Source organism: Botryllus schlosseri, chromosome 16 (assembly GCF_051294905.1).
Source record: "Botryllus schlosseri isolate E-star chromosome 16, Bs_hap1, whole genome shotgun sequence".
Classification (NCBI taxonomy): domain Eukaryota; kingdom Metazoa; phylum Chordata; class Ascidiacea; order Stolidobranchia; family Styelidae; genus Botryllus; species Botryllus schlosseri.
The window spans coordinates 20,990,995-21,018,911 of record NC_137251.1 but is presented as its reverse complement, the minus strand read 5'-3'; the positions used below and the strand labels follow the sequence as shown (position 1 = coordinate 21,018,911).

The 27,917-nt window shown below is 39.2% G+C and overlaps 2 protein-coding genes and 1 long non-coding RNA gene across 3 annotated transcripts in view; 1 reads left to right on the top strand and 2 right to left on the bottom strand.

Annotated features, from left to right (window-relative positions):
• LOC145458778 (uncharacterized) overlaps positions 1-27,917 on the bottom strand; it is a 264,884-nt gene that overhangs the window by 204,261 nt on the left and 32,706 nt on the right. The window lies entirely within an intron of this gene.
• Positions 1-27,917, top strand: part of LOC145459414 (uncharacterized) — a 229,606-nt gene that overhangs the window by 173,668 nt on the left and 28,021 nt on the right. The gene's annotated exons all lie outside the window — the stretch shown is intronic.
• Positions 418-27,654, bottom strand: LOC145459329 (uncharacterized). Its single transcript, XM_080337973.1, has 12 exons — positions 26,665-27,654; positions 25,797-25,890; positions 23,723-23,862; positions 21,481-21,571; positions 20,037-20,176; positions 15,428-15,463; positions 13,894-14,052; positions 13,738-13,822; positions 10,764-10,810; positions 6,839-6,916; positions 2,715-2,835; positions 418-584 (listed from the first exon to the last, which is right to left on the bottom strand). The coding sequence occupies exons 1-12, from the start codon at positions 26,720-26,722 to the stop codon at positions 467-469; spliced, it is 1,167 nt and encodes a 388-aa protein (XP_080194099.1). The 5' UTR covers positions 26,723-27,654; the 3' UTR covers positions 418-466.

Sequence of the window (27,917 nt, the reverse complement as noted above, 5' to 3'; positions counted from 1 at the left end):
TGGAATATCAAAACACAATACTTAAATTTTTTCACCTAACTAAAACTTTGCAGAATTTTGTTACATGTTGTTATTTGTGGTCCGTCGTAAGAGATTATTTTTCATTTCACAGACGTAATTCGCGCAAACAAAACTACTTCTAACGATTTTGTAAGTGTTTGCATTGTTACTTGATGCATGAGTAAGCAATATTTGTTGAATAATAGAAAAGAGCAAGAAAGAGCGTCTAAGTTCTAAGAGGACCTCCAAATAAAGGCTAACATAGAAAAGACTGTGACATCGCACAATAGGTCGAGGTGGATGCCAGATTAGGAGACAGAAACTGGTCGTTTCGGCATCCGTTCATTTCATCGCATTGTGTCTTGTGTATCACAATGTACATAGTGCGATCCTTGATCGTATAAAAGTATAACTGACGATTATTAATGATTAATGTTTAACAATAGTTCTAATGAATTGTTATCTTCTATGTCACTTGCCGGCGATTCTCGCATCCCTTTTCATCTTCATCAGCGTCACAAAATTTTCTTCCATCGCAAATCTCGCTCGGACTAACAGTGACATTTCTTCCATCCTTTATGCATCTGTATAGGGGAAAGAATTTATCATATTGCGTTACAGTTTCGATTGAAAGAGCCTGCGTTAACTGTAATACCTTGACCAATTAAAGAAGCTCGCTTCCTAACTTCTAGTAGGCATATCTGCCAGTAGCTACGATACGTCGATCGCGACTTCACTGCCGGTCAAACACGTCGATAATAATATCACTGTTATATTTCTGAATGTGCGTTCTTAAAGCAGGTAAGCATTGGCCCACGGTACCATCGCAGACGTTAGTATCTACTGTCTATATTCAAACGAATGCATGTACCACCAAGGCCGCATATTTATTACTGATTTAATTTCAAAAGCAAGACATCATATTGGTTCAAATAATAATAATTCGCAGCGTTTAATGTTACATTTTAAGGTGGTGGGAGTGCTTTCCGTTAAATGGACTATTATAAACATGTTGGAAGATTTTTAGTATGACATATTTCAATATGGGAAACACACCCCTTCATGTTATGGTTCAATATTTGTGTGAATCGCTTTATTACTACGACCTGCATCAAATCATGACATGATAAACTGACTGACAGATGCACATCTGACTACGGAAAACTGGTAAACAATATCATGATTCAATCACCTCAATGATTCATTTGATAAAATAATAAGAAAATCGTGGACCATTATTTCCACTTTCATATTAGTTGGACACACAAATCTTTATGAAACTGTCGCTCCTGTTTTTTATCAATTGGAAATATGAATTAATTTGTGGTACAAGTCTGAGAATGATTTGTACAGTGACGTTTGTTGGTGCGACTAATTGTTCAATCACGAAGAGTAATAATTATTATCAGTAGATCGCAATCAGAAAGAAGTAGGCCACCTTTGGTCAATACGAGGGTATCTATTTTTTCAACGTCGCTAATGTCGCCAATGCCAACAATATCACCAATATCGTCAAGGTTCGAATGAAAATTATTGACTCTAAATAGCTGACACGGACGTTCGAGCGAGTCATTCGGGAAAAGTAGCAAAATCGGCTGTTTTCGGTCTTGGTCAACTAACTTTTCTGATTTGGTAAAGCGTCCTCCGTTCCCGATTCCAAAATATGGTAACCCTATTATATAGTGACCGACAACATGGAAATAATATATATATATGTATATATGTGTGTTTGTATATTTGAAACAAACCAAACATTGATTTGGTGATAATGTACACGCGACGGTAACATTGACCTGAATTTATAAGCTGGTCGTCCTCATTGTCAAAATTAAAGATGAAAGTCGGATGTCCCGATTCTTAGAACTGGGTGCAACGATCCGTTCATAGATTTGCATATTGTACTTATGGTTTATAACTCCAGCGCAAACAATCCTGACAGCATAATAACCATGTTACCTTTACGCTACTACAATATATTAATTTTATAAATATAAATATTATCACACATACAATTAAATAGTATATATTCATATTGAAATGAACCCGAATATTTTCATTTCAATATGAATATACTTTTTCTATTGTATATTGAAGTTCTGTACCGCCATGAAGCTCTTCAAATATTACACATACAAAAATGAATCTTTCTAACACACTAGCTAATCGGTTTTTCCAAGTACAGCACTAAAAGTAATATACCTGCTCGTGTTGCCAATCAATAATCACCCTCGTGGTTCGAACTGAGTCATTTACGTTTTACTTTTTGTATGTTCAGCAATTGAAACCTTTCAATGTGCATGGGTCGCGACTAGCGAGGTCGGGCTATCGCGACATCAATAAAATTAAAAAAATACTTTGGTAAGAATATAACTAATCATTGTCATGTTGAAATATAAGAAGAAAAAGTTAAATCAAGTACCCACAGTAATTTGATTTTTAGTAAGCATTTTACAACGTTTTTATGTTTTTTTCGCGGGCCGCACACAACAGTGTTGCGGGGCGCATGCGGCCCGGGGGCCGTAGTTTGCCCACCCCCGCTTTAGTGCCTCGTGCCACAAAGGCATCCATGGACTCTTAGTTAAGAACGGCTGGTATAATGCTACTCAAGTATAATAGTTGTAGAGACATTGGCGACATTGGTGATTCGATTGTAGGGTTACTGCAAACAATTACTTTTACAATGCAATAAAGATACTCTATTCTATTCCGCTTACTTGGGCAATCCCCGATCAAATGTAAGCAGACCACAGAAAGCTGGTTGGGGATGACATTTCTCCACGCATTCTTCTGTTTGGAATTTGATACACTCAGGTATTCCATCACATTGTGTTGCATCTCGAGGAAACATAGAACCTTAGAAACTGATTGACGTAGTTTTGCACTGCTTTCATTAAAGCAAGTGCCTTTTCACTTCATTTCACTACAATAAATAATAATCAGTTGGGAGACATGAACGTCTTTTTCGAGACTGCTGAGAAAGTTGAGCTGCAGTAATATAATGTCAGAAGCTGCGTTCTGTGAAGGAAAGGCGTATGCTGATGTCCATTGAGGATACTATACCACTATGTACTATATACTACTATGGTAAGTTCGCGGTGGAAAAATCATTGGTAGCCGGTTATTTGCTGAGGTGGTCAGTAACGAAGTACTTCTAGTTTTTCGAAGTACTCAAGTAGTTTTCCTCTACTTCTGGTACTTACTCAAGTATATCTTATTTTCGCTACTTCTACTTCTACTTCGTAATATTTTGTGATCTACTTACTTACTTTTCGCTATTTTCAGTTTGTCAAGTAGTAGAATTAATTTATTCCCCCAATCAGGAAGATAGCTGAGGAATTTCGGGGCTGTTTTCACGGAGTATCAACATTTAATTTCAATAAATGTTGACTAAAGCACAGAAATTTCGTCGCGCTTCGCGCGCAGTGGTTACGGAGTTATCAGTATGATTTCACGAAAGTATCGGTGAATTTGATTTCGGTAGCGGGTTGCCGTGGTTCCGTTCACACCGCATTGTCGCCCTTCGCCCGTATGAAATATTTCAGCATAGTATATATGGCTCATCATAACGTCTAAAACCGATGTTTTGCGATCTAGAATTTACTTATAACATCGTTATCTAACAGTCCATGGCCTGTCCTAATCCGGAAAAGTGGACTATGACTTTTAGTTTCAGAGCTGTTTTAGCATACCAACTTCCGAAACTTTCTGGACTAAAGACATGAAATACATGTTCTGCTTTAAGAAATAGTAATTATATTTAACTGCAATTCCCAGTATCATATACTTTGAGTTCTAATTAATATCAGTTCTTTTGTCTGGATAACATACGTTGAAACATAAAAGCAAGTGAAGAAATGCCTTCAATTTCCGGAAATAAAGCTACACAATATTGCATTTTTACGATCCACCACATTTTTTACCAATATTTACTAATCGCGCAAAGTGTTTACACTGTATCCTAAACAACTTCTTCGTATTGCTCTTCGACTAAAGTAAGGGCCTTTAAATCTAGGGGAGGGCGCCAATACCATGATATTTTTTAGAACGTGCTGTTGGAGTAAACAGAGGATTAGTATCGCGTTTCCATTTCAATACTTTCATTTTCAACGCATGATGCCGACGAATGCTTATGCTGTCGAAAATTGGATACCTGCTGGTATGCATCAATATATAACAAGCTCGACACCTTTCGCATAGCTCAATTTGCACCTTTTGACAATCCATGTGAACGAATTACGATCGTTTTCAGAACTATTTACTTACTTGAGTAGATTTAAAGTCAGTCAATTCTACTTCTACTTCAAGTGGTTTTGGGATGCTTAGGGAATAAGTACTTCTACTCGTACTCGAGTAGATAGTTTCGTCGCTACTTCTACTTCTACTTGCGTAGCTTTCTTGACTACTTTAACCACCTCTGGTTATTTGTGAACTAACACGAGAAAAAGGATCGGGTGACAAGGCAAATTTGATTCAATACCGTTGTATAGTAACAAATCGTCGAGACTAGCGGTATTTTATTGCTTCTGCTGGTACGGAGTATACCGACCCAAGCCGACAATAGGCCTGCTACTGCACAAGCAATAAAGTATGGCTAGATTCAGGATCGTAAATCGGTAAAGACAATATACGGCAGTGGTTCTCAGCCGCCTGTTCGTGACAAGTTTTCCGTCGGTCTGCCTGATATATCGGAATGTTATATCTTGGTTTACCATATTTTGGAAATCTAAAAAGAGGACACTTTTTCAGAAATCTGAGACTTGCAAAACCGGAGAAGAATTCTCAAAAACCGGTGAATTTTTTCCACTTTGTGACCGGTTGACTAAAAAAAAGGTCATCTTTCCGCTCAGAGCTAAAATCACCGTTTTCCACTCCGAAATACCCGCCGGAGCGTCACTTCTGTTCTAATTTACGGCATATCACTCGCACTTGGCTCTAAATCTGATCTAAATTTTCAAGAAAGAGGACAAAATCTCAAAAAAGAGGACAAAAGGACGTCCTCCGAGGACACTTTCAAAAAAGTCAAAAAAGAGGACAAATCCTCTTAAAAGAGGACGTATCGTAATCCTAGTTAAATCTTAATTTTGCTTTTTCATTGACTGGAGAAATAAACATCAAATTTGTTCACTTATTTAGAATGGTGGAACCTATTTTTTTGCATGGCGTCGTTATATAGACTTCATGGTATACTTTAGGCGTTCGTCACAATGGTACAAATGTTATACGAAACTGTCAATAAGTAGCCTATAACTCTTTTCGGATAAGTTATATATAAAAATGGAGATTTTTAACAAGCTTCAATTAAGCATGTCTTGGCAGTATAATAGAGCATATTCACGTTTCTTTCAAAGGGCACCGAACAATCATAATGAAGTTACTGATATTTAACAAGACTTCACCTTGCAATATCTTCAATAAAGCCACGTATAAATATCTAGTACCAAAAAGGCATCAATAAATGGAGTTTCCAACATTATATTTAAGTTCTCGTAATTAAATTTTGGGTGAATTTCAATTTTTAAAGTTTCACTAGTTCGCGAGATTGGTTTTGAAGTTTTACCGATCAGCGAGGTAAACAAACTTGAAAACCAGTGAATAGGGATTATCAGAAGTACGTTGTATGTGTGCATTGTACACTTCTATCGCACTGGGTAGAATTACTATTGTCAAACGACGTATACAACTTTTAAGGCTGCTGCACACCGGCTCTCGCGACACGACAAAACGACAGAATCGCGCCTGTCTGTGACAAAACCATGCACACCGCGTCGCCAGACTACGCAACAAACCATCGGCGAGTGGGCTGCGTTTCAACTTTGTCGCGACTTGCGGGCTCAGTCGCAGTACAAAATAAGCACACGCTCTTATCTCGACGTTGCTGTTGCAATCTTTTCTAATCGTTCAACTTCCTAATTTAACGTAGTCGTAGTCGTGTACCAGATGCGTAATTTATCTAGGGTTACACATAGTGAAGGCTGTGCGGGATTGAAACAGTGCGCTGTATGATATCCAACAAGCCCAGAAAAAGAATAATTCAACCTCAAGTTGATAACTTAAAGATGGAAGAATGAAATTAAGATATATTTGATAATTAGATTACTATATGTTCAGAATACAAGATGAATAACAGAGAACATGACCGCTAGCCCCCCAATGCCACTGACATGCTTGATATTACGAAAGAACCGGTAGGCCAAGAAGAGTAGGCCCATATATTTTAAAGATATCTGATTAATGGACTATGTCAGGGCGTTTCACCTTCTTGTTTATATTCCTTGTATCTTGGGTACTGTACATTGTGCATCTGCGTCTTGAGTTGAAATATTTAACTGAGTTTTCGAATTTGAGAATATCTTACTGGCATTATGGTGTATTCCTTCGAAGCATCAGCAAAATGCTGTTAGTACACATAGAAAACACATATGTGTAGGAAGTATCATGATGTGTTCTTCAACAGTAATAACCAAGAACCTATACAGTCACGAAATCATTAGGATGGTACAGAACAGATAGGCCTACGTTACGACTCGGTGTCCCAGTGTGCAGCAGAACGCAAGCGCAACTACCACGATCGTGAGCGCGACATGATCGGGGAATTACCTGTTTTAGTCGTGTCGCAAAGACAGTGTGCAGCAGCCTTTAAAATGTTTAGATGTACTCATTTTCGTATATAACTCGCAACTCCCTGTTCTATTGTATAGTAATATATCACATGATCCGCCATAACGCCATAATGAGTCTACGATAACTGAATACAACAAAGAGAAACTTACATAGGACCATATTATACATAACCAAGACGACAAACACTGCTCGATCGACCGTAAAAGCTTCAACTCACATATTCTGCATTGATCTGGACACCAAAATTCCTTTTTCTTTTTACGCTGAACAGCTCCAGGATTTGAGACTTCCTCCTCTGGTGAAAATGATTAATCGGTAATTAAATTAACGTAACAATTCGCATGCTTGGCACTGCGAAATGTGATCTGGTGCGTAGGCCTACTCGCAGTGAATTAAAACTATATCTCATCCATTTGTTTGCTGCAGAGCTGCACTACCGTAGCTTTCAATTGCTATGAATAAAATATCCAAGAGATAAATATTGGTTGTTTTCCGCATTTAGGTTTGAATTTAGAACAAACATGTTTAAAACATAGCCCATATTCAAAACATGTTTTTTATTTATTTTTCAGCCATGACATCTTCAACGGTTATTGTGACGTCACATTTGATTGCCATTGGCAATGGAAAATATAGGTAAATATCGCTCTTTCGACCACAGTCATAAACCGACCAAAATATCTTTAACAAGGACTATGCAGTGTTTTTACGGTCAGCGGTCGTCATCATCAGAACACCCGTTCCGTACCAATGATCTATATCTACTTTCTATAGGCTACCTGTTGATCCGACGACGATTTCGAGCCAATCCATATGGTGTAAGTCGACTGTAAACCGTCCGACCGTAAACCGAGCAAACCGTCCGTAGGCTCATACTACATGTCTTTCGAAAGTATTTAAACAATCATGGCCTAATCGTACAACGTTGGAAAAAAAGGATATTTTTTAAATGCATTTGTTTAAAACACTGTTGGCTTGTTTGTGGTATTCATGGTATTTGCCGACTACTATGGTCAATTGGACATTTACACCAGACCTATTTTCTTCATATTTAGTCCGTAGCTGCCGACTTGGAGCACAGCCACTTCTAGGCTTTTACTTGACAACAAAACCGCTTACACGGATAAGATGACGAGGAGGACCCTAGATAAACCTTCAGGGAGTCGACCTCGGTTGGACTCGAACCCGCAACCCATTGGTGTTGCAGCGGTGGATTATACCACTACGCTAAACTTACATTAAAACACTGTTTAAAATAGCCTATGTCTTAAACAAAGTGCTTTAAAACATTGTTTTTAATGCAACGCTATCCGCGTTGCCATTTTTCATTTCTCCGTGAACATGCTGATAGAGCAGTATAAATTACAATGAAACGTGAAATTACTGACGCTGATTTCACGATTATTAGGCTCGCTTCACATTGACATCTTCATACATTTTAATCAATATGTTATGAAGACCTTAACACGAGGTAAAACTGCTTTAGTCACAGTGTCCCCGAGTTAGGATTAGTTGTATTTACGACAGTATGAGACAGTTTGGTCAGTCTAGTTATAGAGTTTAAATGCGCTTGTATACCATTGTATACCATTGTCCAAGTGCCCATTCATACTCAGTGAGGGAAAGATATTACCGTTACATAAAATGAAAAGGGTGAAATTAATTCTCGTCTGCAACATCTCGATGCTTTGGTGATTGAGATGACAAGCATTCATAACGTTCAAGAGTGAGCACAATTATTATTCAGCTTAAGGCAATCCCGGAGCGCTCGGTGCCTATAGTGGTGAAGTCGTGAATATCAGTTTCACAAACCAGCCTTTGAGTCTGACGCGACCACAGTTTGAACCCATGATATACCGATCGAGAAAGCAGTGATGTATTTTGTAAATAGCAGTGGCGGCTCGTCCTATAGGGAAATTGGGGCATTGCCCCACCTAAAATTCTGTTCAATAACAATTCGTTACCATTTATAGACGCACCGCAATCTATATATACCGAAATCACAGCGAAAATCGTATTCTTCTTGTCCTTTCGCTTGTAAATGCCCAATTGCCCATACATAGCGTAGTCTCTGCGAAAATCGAATTCTCTTCCATGTTTCCGCTTTGCGAATGCCTAGCCGGGGCATGCCCCGGTAGCGCTCATAACAAGCTTTCACTGTCTATTCTCTTAAAGCCGCGCACAATAAAGAAACAGTGATTTACTCTCTCCTATTCATAAAATTACCGAGCAGGTAGGGCAACATAGCCTGGTTGCCCCTAAGGTGTGATGTAACAATCGTATCTATATCTGAACTCGGTTACCCTCATATGCGTTTAGTCGACCTTTGCTGGTATAGGTCGATTTTGATGGTGTTGCACACCATGATAATTCTTGAAACTTGGTTTGTCATGTCGTGATGGTAGTATTTAACACTGTCCTAAGTTTCAGGGTTTCTACTCAAAGTTTAGGGTAGTAATTCCGTTTCCGAAGTTGAGTGTGTGCTGATCCGTTATGTATCGCAAACAGATTTTACTCAAAAGCCGGTATTGGTATCCATTGATTTTGACGGTGTTCCATACCGAGATCGGTCATGACATTTGGTACGGTAAGTCTTAATTTTAGTATCGAACGCTGTACCAAGTTTCAAGTTTGTCACTGAACTAGGTTAGTGGTAATTGCGTTTCCTAAGTCGAGTGAGAGCTGACACGTCATTTAACGATGCTCCTCAGCTAGATCCGCCATGAGCTTTTGCATCGTATGTCTTGATTTTAGTATCGGACGCTGTGCCAAATCTCAAGGTTGGTACTCAATGATTAGGGCAGTAATTTCGTTATCAAGGTCGAGTATGGTATAGATGTGCGCTGATCTGACACTTAGCCTACCTAACGCATTGCGGATTTCACGCAAAAGTCGGTGTATATGTGTAAACGCTAACTGTGTTCCATACTGAGATAGGTGATGAGATGATGATTTCATGAAACAGTTTACTAACATCCTCGGTTTGTATTCAAATATTTAGTTTTATTTTATATCTCCAATGTCAATTTCACCGTGAAATTGTGGCCTTCAGGCCATTTGCTTACAATTACAACCCATGTCAAGCGCGATAGCTGTTTCGTTTTCGATGGCGGCTAACAGCTGATCGCTTGATCAGCCTATTCCTCAGTAAATTTTACGCAAAATTCGGTGTTGGTCTGCTCGTATTAATCTTGACAGTGTACCATACCGAAAACGGTCATGAGGCTACTTCTCGATGATTTCATGTAACAGTGTACCAAGTTTTCGGCTTTCATCCACGTATTTATTCGGTGATATATTTTCCAAAGGCGATTTTGCAGCAGACATATAGACACTATAGACCGTAAGCCGTATGTGTCGTGTGACAGTCACCAGCCTCAAGGTCAAAATCTCCTATGCTGTACCGGGACCGAATTTCCAAGGCTGCTATCCGTAGTTCTTCAGAATGATGTTTTGTATTCAATATGACAGGCCAAATCTATGAGATAACAATTACGTATGTGTCCGAACTCGTTGACCTTTCCAGTTAGGATTACGCAATCCCTCGAGTTATAGTCATTTCCATTTCTGCAGTTAATTAGTCAGGTATAGTGCGAACATGAACCTTGTCGAATCTTTGTCCCGTACGCCGTTTACGCAGTTACCACACTTCAAGTCACAGCTCACCAGCAGACCTCTCGCGGCACATACGTTAAAATCACTGTTGTCGGGAAGTTCGTGTTACCGTACCACCAAGTTACTTGCTTACGTTGGAAAACGCCATTGTGACGTCATCTTGATGAAAAGTCGCTTGCAGCCCTTGCCCCACCACCCGATATTCTCACGAGCCGCCACTGGTATATACCATTAGTCGGCCCTAATCAGTGGGCTGCCTCGACTGAAAACAATATTGGGTCTTTCTTATTTACATATAGATTAGTAGGTAATTATCCTACCCTTTACCCCTGTCGCTGAATTCGTGATATCATGTCGTAGAATCCTTTAATTTCTGATCCGTATATAGCCGAGGTTGAATTACATTGCAAAGCTAATTATACCAGGAGGTGGTTACGGACCGTGGTGCGCCAGACCCTTACGGGAGATAAGCGTCACTACCACTTTTTACCTTATATATAATATAATAATAATAATATTAATCTTACCCTTTCGATGACAATCTCGTTCGTCAATACCGTCGTCGCAGTCTTCACTGAAAAACATAATTCTGTGGTAAACACGGGTTATCACAGGGAAGTATTGACATGTAAAAAACAACTTGAGTCATCAAAGCCAACTGATGGAAGACTGTGGTGTTGTCACGTTTGTTCCAGAATCTAGATTACGTGAATAGTAGCACCTGTTGTGATATTCGGCCCGCTCAAGATAGTTAATGAAGACTTGTGCGGTTGGCGGTTATGAGTTTGGTGCTCATGAGTCTTACATCAACCGCGCAGGTGGCTAGTCTGTGACAGTCAAACTGGCTGGCCAACGATGTAAGTAAACTATCTTGAAATAACGATGATTCTGAATTACGTTTGGCAGAATATTTTAGTTTTAGTATGTTGTTAACTCATATGAGGTATATTGAATATTTCCTGAGGACTTTCTGCGAGACCTACTCAGAAAAAATCTCATCAAACTCGTATCAAAAACGGTAACGTTATAAATATTATTGTCATGCTGCTTCTATACCGGAGACGATAGGCATTTTGGCATTATAGAATTTCCTGGCGTAAACAACAGAGCGTTGGCGGAAACGAAGTGATCAACCCATTTTGCCATCTTAAGTTGCGCATTGATGCTGTCATAACTTATAATGGTCATGGACATTGCTGATTTTACAAAACATGACCCAGTTTCAATTAAATCATCATTTTTATTAAGCTTTATGAGGAAAAATATCATTCTTAAATGTAGTCTGTCATTGATTTTGATGACGAGCTTTTCCGAATCATGTACAATTCTACCGGAAATATTTGTTTCATCATTTGGGCGATTATTATTTAACAAAAAATGTAATATTTTGCACCAAAATTTTGACATTTTTTGACATCAAAAAAGTAAGAGAGAAACGTCGACTACGTGTTATTGGAACTGGAAACCTTGTTTCGAGTATACTCGCATCTGAATCGACAATCAACTCTAATGATTTGGGTCAGCAGTGCGACATCATTTCTTTGAGTCTTGTCTTGTCTTCCTAAGAGTGAATCCACCAACGAGAATTATGATTTGGATACTACGTTCCAATGTTGGAGCCTTGAAACCTCCATAGGTGATATCGCAGCATACGAAACGTGTGGTGCAAAGCTACGCAAGTCTGTGAGCATGATATGTCTGTGAAGTCACGATCATCCCACTACATTTACATGGTGCAACGAAATATGTATGATTGAAACAATACCAGATTATCTTAAAGGTGATGTAGTATTATTTGTTGTCAAATAGAAAGTAGTCCTACACACGTGAACTCCCAACATCATTCATAACGTTTTGCCGGGATAGTGAGTCATACTCGAATACCCGACTCGACGCCTAATACTCGATTCAGAATCGATTCACTTAGGTCAGTGATTCCCAATCGCAGCTTCAAGCTACTCATCTTGCGGCTCTGATTGACCGCTGAATAGGCAACAAAATATAATAGACATGTTTGGAGTGAGAACATGAATATTGGGGATGGTGTGAACGTGAGGTTCACGTTCGCGTTCTGTGTGTGAAACTCAGATATTTAGAGGTTCAGGTTCACAAACGAGCCTTGTTAGGTTCTGCACTGTGAACCTTTTCATATATTACAATTTTCACTTCAATATAACATTGACAAGAATTGAAAAGAATTATTGCTTAATTGTGCACATTCGATGAAATTTGGGATAACCCAAAAAGCAAAATATGATACAGAATTGCAGGTCAGTCCAGAAAAGGTAAATTGTAATTCAGGAAGCATAGTTTCTCTGCATGCTCACCCAGTTAAACTCGTCCTGCAAGGGTAAATCAGTCATATATCGCCCTTTGCGTCGTCGATTTCATGAGATTGAGAACACGGAGCATTGAATTTCCGAAATTTTTGAATTTTTTTCAAATATATAATATCGGCCGCGATATCGGCCTTCATGGGCCGATATCGATAATCGGGAAAGCTCTAAATATCGGCCTCGATAACCGGCCATGTCGATAATCGGTCGACCTCTAGTGCTGACTAATGCTGGATAACTTGATAATGGGGTAATATCGGTAGCAAGTATAGAAACCTGTTTTACATTCTGCTCAACATCAACGTAGCAATACTCAGACGCCGAATGCATTGTCCGGTCTGGCCTAGACCGTTAAGGCGTAAGCTTATATTCCCTTGCAAATCCTCGTCGTAATTGTTGGCAAAGCGAAGAAAGATATTGAATTTATCGGAATAATATATAATTTGATTGCCCCAGTTGATACATTTGGCGACGTTTAAAACATCAATATGTACTTCAGCAATGTGGCATTATGTAGCACGAGTCCTCGCTATATCGTGTACATTAATATAGGCTATCACTTCACTGAAATATAGGGCTGGAATTAGCAATATGACGTCACGTGACGTCATGGGGGTTCACGTTTGCGTTCACACAGAACCTTTGAAAAAGGTTCGCGTTCACACGAACCTGAACCTTTCAGAGGTTTAGACCACCCCTAACGAGGCCTTCGATGCTGCTCATTAAGTCTACATTACATTACATTAGTTTTACAGAAGTGAGTTGTACCTGACTTGAACTCAATATTTAACAGTAAACTCTATGACTTGGACTAGGTGTCGAGTCATAACACTACGACTAGGACTCGACCTGTGACTACCAGACTTGGACTCGGACGTAACTCGGTGGTAAATTTGAAATACCTCGACTTGACTGGAGTTAAAACTATAACAGCTAAATTCAATTGTGACTCGGAATCGTGCAGCTTGGTCACAACCCTGATGTTGAGCAATAATTGGTAAAAGATATGGATGCTCGGTGAACTCCCCTGGAAGGGGTTGGGGCTATCAGATGTGCCCACTGCTCATGGTATTGGATTCTTCTACAATGATGGCCGGCTACATCAGCGACTCTCGTTGAAAGAATCAACCATTGTCGCTATCGGCTCTGCGTTCAATAATCCCACCTGCTGTCACAAATCATCCGTCTTTGGAGTGTAATTGGTTGACCATCTTGGTTTTTACACGATGGTTGTAAAGTATCATTTTCACCTGAAAGCATTTGTGTATAAATTTGTGAATACGATTGCACATTGGCTCTATTTGTAATGAGTATGCAATACCGTAAACGAGATTTTTACATATCTGTGGACGAATTTTCGGCTCACAGATGCACTCGTCAGAGAAATCGGGACAATCGAACACTTGATCGCACATCTTCGAAATGGGTATCACGTAGCCCCGATTTGACAAACATCGGAAACACGATTTGTCCATGAAATCTGAAAACAATCCATTATTCGTTGTTCCCTAGATGATGACTGCTTTACCACCACATTCGGAATATAATTGATAGGGATGGTGTGAACGTGAGGTTGAGGTTCACGTTCGCGTTCTGTGTGTGAACCTCGGAAATGTTGAGGTTCGCGTTCACAACAGAACCTTGGAAGGTTCTGCACTGTGAACCTTTTTCATATATTAATATTTTCACTTCATTATTATATTTAGTACATTTCAACTACAGGCCACTCTATGCATCGCGATGGCAGCATAAACGATCAAGAGCATGCACCTTGACAATCTCATAAATTTTACTTGATTTGTTACGAAAGTTTGCTCGAAATATCCAGCTTTCCGTTTGTGACTCTCTGATGTGAGATTGACCCGCAATCACACAACATCAAGAGCGAAATTCACTACATGAGATATGAGAGAGAGATATGATATTCTTTCTCGCCTGCACCATCGAGATGCTTTGGCGACGGAGTTGCGATACGGCCCCATGAGGTCATCTAGTCTGCGCCCCCGTTTTTTTTCTCCTCCATGCTATCCGTGATTGCTGAGCGCCTAGCAGGATAGCTGCGGATACCATTTTTCGAGTCTTTGGTATGACCCGGCCGGGGATCGAACCCACGACCTACCGCTCGAGAAGCCGGACGCATAACCATTACACTATCTCGCATGTAGTCAGCGAATGATGCTTATTCAACCAATCAATGAAATTGATATCGTTTTCTGATGTAAAAAACTAGCAGGCGCACTGGGTCAATCTTCACTTCATACGTTTACTGTATCATAAAAACCAAATCCGTGCGATTGGGGTGTTGGCTTTTGCTGTATAACTTGTTAATGGAGTAATATCGGTAGCAAGAATAGAAACCCGTTTTACACTTTGCTCAATATCCATGTAGCAACACTCAGACGCCGAATACATTGTCCGGTCTGGCCTAGACTGTTAAGGCGTAAGCTTATATTCCCTGGCAAGTACTCGTCCAAATTGTTATCAAAGCGACGGAAGATATTGAGTTTATGGGATTATTATATCATTTGATTGCCTCAGTTGATACATTTAGCGACTTTTAAAACGTCAATATGTACTTCAGCATTGTGGCATTATGTGGCCCGAGTCGTCGCCAGGTATCGTGTATATTAATATAGGCTGTCACTTCATTAAAATATAGGGTTGAAATTAGCAGTGTGACGTCACTTGACGTCATGAGGTTCACGTTCGCGTTCACACAGAACCTTTCAAAAAGGTTCGCGTTCACACAAACCTGAACCTTTCAGAGGTTCACGCCATCCCTAATAATTGGTTCTTTCAAAAGTGCGACGCCTATTGTCACAATGGAGTGTTCTAATCGGAATACATTTACTTACATTTTTCATCATCACCACACAAGCATTCATCCGTATCTGTAAAAATATGAATTACGTTCGTTATCTTGAAATATTGGGACGTGGCTGTAGCCATCGCGAGGAAGATTTGTTGGTAGAGGACAGGTCACAGCGTTATTGTTCGTTCTATTTAGTCCCGATCAGACATGGGGTGATTACTTCATGAATGTAATCGATTGCGATTACGATTACTTCTGAATGACGCGATTACGATTACGATTACGATTACAGCAAAATCAGGAAGTAGTCGATTACGATTACATTGGAAAAGTAATCACGATTACTCACGATTACATTTATTTTGCATCTTAGAAGTTATATTGGAAGACAATATATGGATTGCGCTGAAAAGGCCTACATTCCTTTGAAAAGGATGCTTCATTTGCTTGTTACGTCATGATATACCCATTGCCCATTTTTATAGAGGACGATTTATCGCACACATCGATTTGTATTCTTGCCAGGTCCATGACTGCCGCACCCCAAATTTCCCAATATGGTGGGGAGCGAGCTCGAAGGGGACTCAAAAGTATTTCTCAAACCAACATAACTTATGAAGTATTTTCGAGAGATTTAATTAACTTGAAAATTCTTTCTAGATAAGCTTGATTTTGAAATGCATACGTCTCCCCCACAACAAAAGAAGCATACATACTTTATAGTAGGGCTGCATTTAAAACAAGTGGTTGTTTAAACACTTTGTGTAAAACATGTTTAAAACAGTGTTTTAAACAAAGGCTTTAAAAAAAACTAAATAGAGAGAGAGAGAGAGAGAATTCTTTTATTCGTCAACCATGAAATATAGTAAAGGCAATGTCCACAAACAATTCACGTCCAATAGTATACATTTTTCCCTACTATATTTTACATGGTATAGACTGGGAGACCCGATATGACCGAAGTCTTCTAGGCCGGAGTCACCCAAGCATATTGGCAGTATTAATATTATTATGAATCAATTTCTTCTCTCAGTCGAGTAGCACCGCAACGAGTAACGAAATAAACAAAAGTAAATAAAAGACAGCATCACTAGTGAAGGACGGTTATCATAGTTAACAGTGTGATCAGACAATTTGACCCATGTACACAGTGGTAATATTATTGTAACATATAAAATGAAACAAAACAACAAACAACATCACTGTGGTCATGAGATATGTTCTTCTTAGTACTTGGATAATATAAATTTGCAATAGCGAGCTTTAAACGTATGATAAGGAAGAGTACGGTAGATAGTTGGTACGTTGTTCCAAAATTTCACACCTATATGAGATAGGGAATTTCTTGACAGTCTTGATGAATTCAATTTAACAAATAGGGACTGATTTTGTGAGAATCTTGTGTAATAATGGTGAATTGAATTGGGGCATTGAAGAAAGTTGTCGAAATAGTCAGGTAATGTTCTTTCATTATATTGTTTCATGATTTTTACAATTCCAAATCCATACAAATCTGAGACCTTGAGAATGCCCAATTATCTAAATTCAGGACTGACACTGCTACGTGCAGGTATATTAGATATAATCCGAATGGCTTTGTTTTGTAATACCTGGAGCTTGTTGATATGCTTCTTGTAAGAGCAGCCCCACACTGATATTCCATACGTAAGATGGCAGTGGACGAGCGCATGATAAACAGGTAGGAGAAGTGATATCGGAACCAGCTTCTTCAGGCGATAGAGTGCACCAATGCCACGAGATATTTTGCTTACTATGAAGTTGATGTGATGGTCCCATACTAGATTATCATCAATAATAATACCTAGATACTTGACAGATTGACTGGTTCTAATCAAAGAGTCCTTTAGTTTGAATTCTGCGATCGCATTGTTTAGAGATCCTTTAGAGTCAAATACTAGAATTTTGGTTTTGAGAGGATTGATATGTAATTTATTCGAAGACACCCAATTGCTAACGGAGGCTAGTTCAGAGTTAGTATTGTCAATGGCAGATGCATAGTCAAATCCAGAAGTGACAATACTAGTATCATCTGCAAAGAGTGTGATATTTCCTGGGGAGGAGTAGACAATATCATTTATAAATATGATGAATAATAGTGGCCCTAACACAGAGCCTTGTGGAACACCTGTAGTTACTGGTAGTTCCAATGACTTGATTGAATAGTGTCTTTTTAGGTTGTAAAATTATGCCATAATTGTGTATATGATTTCCAAAAACATGTTGTATGAGCCTACGGACAATTACCACCCGATTTAGCCGACGTACATCGATATGGGATGGTTGGAACCCCTCAAAATAATCTGTTGAACAGTTATAGTACAGATATTTCGTCAAAGGAGCTTTATTTGCCCTATATTTTGAACTGTCAATGTCAATCCACATTGGTGACGTCATGGCTTAAAATACAAAAACGAAAACAAATATGTTTTAAACACGGCGGGCCTTGTTTTAAATATGTTTGCTTTAAATTGATTTTTGTTTTAAATGCAACCCTAATTTATAGTAATGGGCATTTAGGTTCCAGTCAATACCGTACCACGACACACCAAAAGACATATGCAGTTTCGACCAAAACGCGACTTCACGAAGTGTGCTACTTTAGAAAGAGCGTGGCCGAAACTTGTGTCCATTGTCAATAGCCGCGCTGGGTGCGCATGACTAAAAGTCTGGTCCTTCCAATCTGAGCCCACAATGCAAATGCCACCCGGGCACCTACCGATCATTAAAGACAACACAATCTGTGTGTTCGTCTCACGAAAGTTTTTCAGTTAGTCTGCTACGTTTGGGATACAACAATATCTTTTGATTATATAACAGACCGGAGGTCACGAATTAACAACATACACTAAACTAATTATAACAAGATACCAGACGTTATAATTATGAATTACGTGCCCCCAGCTCTATAGGTAAGTCTGACCATCGGGGGCAGAGAGAGGATAAAAAATTATTAATAATATAATGCAATTACCAATATTATTGACGAAATTCAGTCTTCAACATGAAAATATTACCCCATGGGTGCCAAAGACCAACGTTTGGACTGGGGGACGAATTGCTGTTTTGCTCCTGATTCTAGCTACAACCCACGCTAGCATGATATATATGGCTTTGACGGCAGGTCCCAATGTCGAGTAAAGATTTGTGAAATAACGATTGGCGCCCGTTTCAAGTAGAGTCATATGAGAATAAGATGAAGAGAAGATAAAATTCTGCCCCCATAATGTACTGCAAGCTGCCATTACGAGAAACGGCAAAAACGGCTCGGTTATGATATATATCAGCAGCTATTGACTTTTAATGCTTCGTTGTGGAAACCGTAATGTTTTATTTGATGAGTACAAAATTTCAAATCTTTGTCTGGTGTACGTACGTACTATATGGGCCAACTGCTCGCCAAGCAGCAACGGTCAAACTGCATTTAACTAAGCATAACCAAACATCAATACACAAGTTACTATTTTAAACTAGGCAGAGTGGTGATTAATTATCCTGCTGCGAGGTACTGGCGTGTGGAACGTGTTGATAACCGGATATACAGCATGGCGGGTGTTCTTTCAATATATATTTACTGTGGATATTTCTTACGCAATGACTAGCAAAGCTAATAGGCTACTTCTGACGTAATAATGAGCAATGGCAATTGAAAATTAGACGTTTGTGCTATCACGAACCTGGTATAATATCTCTTCCTTGCTCACGAATGTTCAGTTTATGTCATAGTCCTTGTACAAATAAAAAGTAATCGTTCTTTCACAAAGAAATCGATTAGATATGTGAAGTAGTCGATTGCGATTACGATTACTTCGGAATTTTTTCGAATGTAATCAATTGCGACTACGATTACTTGGAAATGCTGTAATCGTCGTAATCGATTACGATTACTAATAGCGATTACCCCCATGTCCGGTCCCGACTATCCAACATCACAATTCCATGCACTCAGAGGTGGGCTTTTCTACGCCATGCGTCTACTCTGTCAGGGTAATGAATGGGGGGATAAACTATCCCGAAGGGTCGCATTCAGACCACAGGCCTTCGTATTATGGCCAGCGACACAGTAATGTAAAGTATGCAGCAGAGAATGAATTGTTATCATCGTTGGAATTATGTCGTGAATTGAGCTAAACTTGCTGGTGATTCCTGAGCAATGCCGTTTAATCACATTAACCGTAGTCTCGGATTCGTAAACATCGGTACTAATGGTAATAAATACCTGAGGCAAGTTTTGGCAACTTTTGCAAGTTTTTTTTACAGCTTCCGACAGCTTCGTAGATACTTGGAATGTATGTGCTATGATGTTTTAAGCTGTTTGAAGGGATTTTATAGTGCAACTTTTTGCAACTTTTCTCAATTTTTCATACCCAATTTTTCGCATCTTTTATCAAATATTGCGTAAAAATGTACAGGAATGATATGGATGATATTAGTTGGTACGTAACTATAAAGGTGTAGCCAGAGAAGTGTGTATATCTTGACTCTTCCCACGTGCTTTTATTTAAAATCAATTCATTGGTTCCGCATGGGCTAAGGTTGTATAGCAACTAGGCATAAGTGCTATTTACGCGCGTGGAAGTTGATTAATTAAGCTACGTCGTCGACTTGACCGCATTTACATCGTTTGTACTCACCATCAAAACAAAGCGAGATGCCGTCACATATATACGACTTCGGTAGTTCACACCGATGACCTGTAGCCTCTACACCGGAGCAAAATCTTCCCTCTATGAGGTCGTCGTTTGGATCTTCCTTAATTTCATCACTTTTGTCACTGGAAGGACGAAATCCTGGTTGTCCCGCGTGTAATCACGATTACTATTTTCACGCACAAATATATACTGATTTGGCCCCAAGAAGATTGGAACTTTCGAAAAGTAACTACCATCCAAGGCGAAATTATACTTACTCTAATTCAGCATATAGTGGACATATTGCTAGTAGTATCGAGAATACCATATTACAGGTTGACTTCTATTAGCATATAAACCAGATGGGGTTTTTCAAGGTACGTGCTGACCCGTTACTGTCCACTTACCGCGTATACGACTACACGACAGTGGTCGGCAGCCGTTCGTATACAGCAGGGTCGGCCAACGCACTACCACAGGATTTTAGGGACCCGCAGACAGATTCCGGTCTTACATTAGAACGTATGGCCCGATGTCACAGTCAACGAACAATAATAACTCGTCAAATGATAGTGACTGATCGCGTCATATTTTTGAAAGCAAACTTTTCGCCATTGGTCAGCCTTACAGGCGTTGCATACAGACCTTAAACAATAATTATGCGACCCTCAACACAAAACAAATAAGCGTGTGTTGGCGACCGTCAATATGCAATTTGAATTAACGAATTGGTCCCCAAATCGTTAACAGATTATAAACTTAAATATTTTATTCACGCTTGGCGCGATTCAGGGTGACTTGGAGTAATCTAAATCCCAACGTACAAATGTGAACCGCAGAGGAAAATGATCCACATCATAACAAATACCAAGTCGGAATCGTGTGCGACTTACGATTGAGTGTTTTTCTCGAACGTTTGGCTGATTCCAAGATATAAATCGTAAATGCCTAAAATCATGATGGTAGGTCGAAAAATAACAACATGGAACAAAGTGATTGATAGAAAGCGGAAGAAGATGTGTCATCATCAAGCCTGTGGGGTGTTCTGCTGCTACAATTTCATGCTTTTATACGCAAGGTATATCTCAAGAAATCAGTGATGGTACAGAACACCACAAGGGCTCTTGGCGGTCCGAAGTTCACAGTAGCCAATTTAACATGAGTTTATGACGTCCAAATGGGCTATGATGACTATTCGCCGGAAAAAGGCCGTGTGCTCTATATGGAATCGAAGCACGGCCGTGAATAGCAAGGTTGAACACCCCTCGATTGGGCTTGCAATACGGAATCAGTGAGTTATGTGGTCAGGGGTGTACGAGTTTCTAGTAAATGTTAAAAGGGTGTAGCACGACGAAAAAGTTTGAACAACACTGCTATAACGTATCATTGGGGTGATCATATAGCAGTACCGCGCAATGCGCACGTAGCGATTTGTGAAAAGGCTCACAGACAGTCCGGGTTGTTATTGCAAAATGAAGTTTTCTTCAAACACCTCGCTCCGTCGTTGCAAGAGAACTCGTTGTACGGACATGAAGAATCTGAATACGGTAGACTCAATGATAAACATCGAACATGCAACAATAATGAACGCTTTTCAACTGTTTCTGCTAATGGTAATTACATTTACAACAGAATAACCGGTATTCAGGCACTCCAGTATACACTTGCGAAGTTGTCGCGTAATTTGGAAGTACCATTACACTGTCTCTGTTAGCCTACGTGAGTCTCGGTTATATGAGCGCATGACCTCAAATTAGGGATACTCTGGATAAAATATTTTTCAAATATCAGATAAAAATGTTCATTTTGAACTATATGTCATGTAGTTATTACACTTCGGAACTTCTCCAGAACTTATGACTATCGTGGAGATGATCGAAAAGGAGTACTTCTACATTTTCGCGAGGAAACTTTATTTGCAAGAAATTCAGCAAATATACTTCATGCTATAAACCAGTGGAGTTAGGTTTATTTCTGCTGAAACTTCCAAGTTTCAACAATGACAGTAATCTTAAGTATGTTTCAATTTAAATGCCATGATTGCGTCGTACCATACATAGTCCACACACTGAGGCTATATTTTGACTGACACCAATCAGAAGATGTCCCGGAATGAAGCGTAAATGGTGGTTGCGTGTGGCTATGCAAGTGGTTTTTGATTTGGCTTACGGTCGCGTACGCTACAGCTTAACGCAAATGGGGTATTAGAAAAAACCAGGCACCAAAATCGCTAAAATATCCATGTGCCAACTGCCAAGTGCCACCATAACACAATATAATGTTTCACAAAACGTTCAGCGGGATTTTTTTTCGCGTCCTGCGTGATTTATCTTCATCTATTGATTGCTCTGTGTATAGTCAGAATTCCATATTCTTGAAGTTTCCCATGATCCATAACACCTTCCATGCCATCAACTAATGCGTTGGGATTACAAACATTCTGGTTCCTCTTTTTAATAATTTTTGATGTGACGATACTGGGGAGCAAAATTTTTCATTTTCATCAAGGGGGACGTGTCGGTAAATTTTCAGAACCACTGTAATAAACGGAAAGGACCTACACTCTATTTACTGCCATACATAGTAATTCCGAAGTAATTCAAATCAAACGAACTAATAATGCGCACACCAGCAGGATATGGAATGCGAGGAAGGAAACGTTTAAAATGAAATATACATGATAATAACTGTATTAGTTCGACCTGACCAGCCGAGCACACTTAAAGTTTTTTTTATATATCCGTGTAAGCGGTTTCCTATAAAAGCCTAGAAGTGGGCCGTGCTGCAAGTCGGCAGCTACGGAATAAAAATCAAGTAAACTGACCTGGTGTAAATGACCATAATGGTCGACAAACACCATCAATTCCATAAACAACAACACATTTAGCTTAAGTAAAAACTCATTTACCAGGGTTGTAGCCAAGTAACAAGATATCTTGTGACTTGGCTTCATAGTTTTGACTCGAGTCAGGTAAAGTCATTTTAAATCCCTTCGAGTCAAGTCCGATTAAATGTAAGGGGGTAAAGGGTCAAGTCCAAGTTATGGTATTGAGACTCGAGACTGAGTCCAAGTCATAATGTCATAATGTTAACTGTTCATTACCGAGTTGCAGTCAGATTCTGCTTATTTTGGGGGAACTCTTGGGTGATATTGAAGTCCTCGCATTCATAATACACAGAGTACTCACTCTTAACTTGTTTTGTAAACAGATCAAGAGTTTGTCAGCTTAGTTTAAAGTATCGGTCCTGATACACGAGATTTACATCCGGTCATATGGCTTGGTCAAGTCATGCGCAAAGATTCTAGTACAAGTCGGGTCAATACACAAAGTGAGTCAAGTCTAGTCGAGTCAACATCTATTTTTATGAAAATGACTCGAGACAAGTCGAGGCAGCGAAAAATTGCGACTCGAGTCATTACAACCCTGTCATTTCATACATTGAAGCCGAGTTGGAAGCGGGGTCAGAGTGCATGCTTTTCTGGTTTTGATAAACTTTGGAAAATATTAGATCGGTTGTCCTAACCTAACGTAATACAAACGACCTATAATTTGGACTATTTTGGGCACGAATTTCTGTCGGGTTCTAGTGCGATGTATACGAACCGATTCCACCTCTGCTTTGAGATGTCCTACGTTAGCTCACGACTTGACTCGGATATGAAATCAATTATAGAATATCGGCCTTACTGTCGTGACAGAGATCTTTCTTTCGCGGCATGAGAGATTCACGTAGTATACATTTATACCCGTTTTCACTGTTCGAACGACATAGTGCGTGCTCTTCGTAGCCGCTGCTCTTGTTGTAGTATGGCTCGTCTGTTCCATTTCTACATTGAAATAGAGACTATAGTCGTTATTTTATGCCTGGATTGGGAGGACGGATATTCCAGGTTATGCAACAAATGTGGATATATGAGCTGAAGAAATCATTTCTATGCATTGTATAGAGGATGTCACACATCTTGTTAACACACCCTGAAGCTTGATGGACATGTTTTGCAATCCGACAACAAAATATAATGTCTTGTTCCAGTGTGATCTTGATCGTTGCGAGCTGAAGAGACTTATCGTGGTCAGGAATCATTACGCATGAGTATGTTTTCCCTCACACGTGACGTGATGGGCCATTACATATTCGTAATTCCCACTATTATCAATATTGCAGTATGTTACGGGGTTATGTTGATAGTATATTATGTATATATGTGTATTTCAAGGAAAATCAATTTACAAGGGGCATGGGGTCACTTGTCGACTTGATAGCAATATTGTGTTATTAAAACAAATACATAATAGTTTATACGATTTCGCGTATATTCTACGTATTGCATCACTAAACGCATTACTCTTCAACTATTGCTATACATATCTACTTATTACGTTAAATAATCGTGACTAAAATCCTAAAAATCAGATATTGTGGTGAGCAGTGAGTATTCGATATCATTTTGTATTGTGGATCACGCCCTGTGTTTGGCAATGTTTAGCAAGGATCAACATGTCCACTTTGGGTACAATTTGTCGTGGGGCATTCTAAGACCGTTTGTGAATTGAATCAGCATAGCAAGCGATAGACAGAATTATATAAATTAATTTTCTGATTGCATTTATGTTTAGGATGAAATGGCGTTGGGTTATTAAACACAAAACTACTATGACGTTTTGATCCTGCGTATTTTGCAATGTCTCCTTGGGCAATGCTGACGAACACTGTATTTCTTTCTGAAAGCAATAGTTTCAAAGTAGATGCAACATTGGAGTGGTGCCGTTTGGTCATTGTACTAGGAAACCAAACAGCACCCTTATCTTCCCTAAAATACAATATTTTCATTTGTACACACGCTTTCCCTGGATGTTATAATAGGCTTGCGCAAAATAATAAGGACTATGCTAGCATTAAAGATCAATCTACAATATCTATTCAATAACAAATAGCCACCAAATAAGTGAAATTCACGCGAGGTTGTTTAGGCGGCTTGATCATTGTCGGTGTCTGGCTTATTACTACGTTAACTCCAGATCGCTGCTGTTACAGACAGGGCCCTACTGATCGTATTTCAGATGATATCATTGTGATCTTATTTACCCGTTACGAAACTAAATTAATTTCGGCATTCAAATATAAGTTTTGATGTGTCTGGAATCTTGAACCAAACGCGGGCTGCAGAATATGACGCGGCTGGCAAGATGTGGCCCCGAGTTCGTGAGCCTCAATCTATTTCAATATCCTTAGTTATTTTGCGCAACTGCATGTATTGAATCAGCCGTATATTATGTGTGCTGTGTCAAAAAGAGATTGTCAGTGACGAAATACTTCTACGGTTTCGGAATACTCAAGTATGCATTGCATTGTTGCGTCACCTACTCAGGCGATTGGTGTTTTATACATCTACTTCTACTTAACAGCTTTTTACGCAAGACTACTTACTTACATATTACACTTTGAATTTGGAAAGGAAAGAGTAGTTCTATCATAGTTAATATCAATCTTACGACTGAAATTCTCACATAAAAACTCACGAAATAAACACAATATCACCGTATTTGAACATGTCATCGAACATTTTTAGTGTCAATAGTCATTTTGAATTAGTAACGAATATACATCATTTCAAAATTAGCATGAATCCAGCTAAGTTTATTGAAATATGAAACAACTGTCTACATGCCGTATTCAGTGGCATCTTTTTCGATTCAGATGTACATAATCATGGTAATGGGACACGAGGTTACCGGATATTCAATCACAAGAAATACTTACGGACATTGTGTAAATCCATCGCAAAAGTTCTTCGTGGCTATACAAGTATCGTCGTTGGTTCCGCAAGGTATGCCTTTGTCCTCACACGTATCACCTAAGATGCGTGTGTCCGTAAATAGAGTGTTGGTCAGAGTAGCCTATATAAAAGTGGTACTCAAATGGAGGTGAAAGTATAATTAGCGATCTAAATGACACGTGCATAATTACGTGGACCAAAGGTGGAAAATAGAAACGTATAAAATGATTTAACTCTAATTTTCAATCGACATGACAGGTTTCCCTTTAGGATGATCTTTGATCTATCAATACTAATATATACAGACTGAAGTGATGACGCCGATAGTGAATGAATATTGTTGATCGCATGAATACTCGTTCCTATTTTCCTTGAAAATTCTGAAATACGTTGGCACGTTTGAGCTTTCTCGGAATTTGAAGTCAGTGTCAGAGACTTGTCACTAATTGTGACTTTGCCGTCGAGCAGTTATAATGCGTCATATGAATGTGCTCGTTGTTTATGTTCCTCGACTGTTGATGGAAATGTGTTGAGTAATAAAAGCACGTTTTCATTTTTAAGCATTGATTCACGGGCCACGGATCAGCCTCATGTGCCGCATATTTGCGATATCTTCAATTTGGAGATTGTTCCACTACACATTTATGACACTGCTCTTAAGTTCCCTCACATCTTATCCAAACATTCACGACACGATGTCCATACGATGCGACAAAATCGGCACATAATTATTCAGAAAGAAATTGATTACGTGTGGGGAGTGGATGCGACAAATCTGTAACACACATGGATGTATCGTGTGTCTTGCACGACACCCCAGAAGGTCGAAGCCATGTATCGATTGATACTCACCTATTCCTTTTGTGCCTGCTATTATAGTTGAGATCAATAAAACTTCAAACAATTTCATCGCGATGAAATCACTGTAGTCTACACTGCAAATTATGCCACTACAAAATATTTATGCGTAATCCAGTCATCTGTGATTAGGGTTGGGACTTCGGGATCGAATTTGAAATCCCGGGATCGGGATTTCCCGGGATTTTCGCTTCTCAATCCCGGGATTTCCCGGGATTAGCAAAATAGTAAAATACGCATAATACAAGCTACATAAACAACATTTATTCCTTGTAATACTGACTCAAAACATGAGAGCATCAAGAGCAGTGATTCCCAACCGCGGCTCCAAGGTAGCCTTCTTGCGGCTCTGAGTGACCTCTAAATATGCCATAAAAATATAATGAACAACAGTTGTTGTTTGTTTCTATAAATAGTTATGGGCAATTTTTGTATATGAATGCTGAAATGAGGAATATTAGATATCTCTAAAGCCGTCCAAGGCCGCTTCTGAAAACAGAGAAACAGAATTCTTGCAGACTAGCGTCAAACGCACGGAGGAATACCCGTCAGACAACGACATATATTGAGTTCTGCTGCTCGTAGACCTTTATATATCGTCTTTTTGAAGAGTAAATTACGACACAATTTCACTAACATTAAAATAACGGCTCATAGTCAAATATAAATTGCAATAAGTCCAATATTTTTCATAGAATAATCCTCCGCAAACTTGTGTATCAAGTGCTGGAATGTATGACGACTTGAAGAGTTATCACATAACAACAAAATAGTAGGTTAAGTAATGATATGCATTTTAAGTTTATTTCAATGTATATCACTTGCCAATCTGCGCCTACCAATACTAAAATACCAGATATACAATCTGTAGAAGTCTATGTGCATGTGCATGTGTTTGCTTTTGAGTTTGTTAGATGGTGGGATTTAGATTTAGGTTAGTAGCTACCTTTAGAATTTTCGTTATCAGTATATAGTCTAATCGGGTGTTTTATTCATCGTATAGACGGTTTCGTAATTTGTTGGCGAAATATCCTTAAAATATGGGTGGGGGCGCCAGACGTAGGCCATTTTCGAAAAGGGGCGCTGCACGGAGGTAAGGTTAAGAAACAATGTTTTAGACAACCTGTCTAGTTTTTGACACTGCATTATTACCAAAAAATGACACATGACGCTACGCAAGCCTTGGTAGATGCTGTTCACAAATCCCGGGATTTCATTGGAGTTAATCCCGGGATCGGGATTGCTTC

Bases quoted from the DNA above. Each gene is read 5' to 3' on its own strand.
- LOC145459329 (XM_080337973.1), bottom strand. From the start codon at position 26,722: ATGAAATTGTTTGAAGTTTTATTGATCTCAACTATAATAGCAGGCACA. The intron at 25,891-26,664 runs GTGAGTATCAAT...CACGCATCTTAG, and splicing joins AGCAGGCACAAAAGGAATAG to GTGATACGTGTGAGGACAAA. The intron at 10,811-13,737 runs GTGGGATTATTG...TATGTTTTTCAG, and splicing joins CGGATGATTTGTGACAGCAG to TGAAGACTGCGACGACGGTA.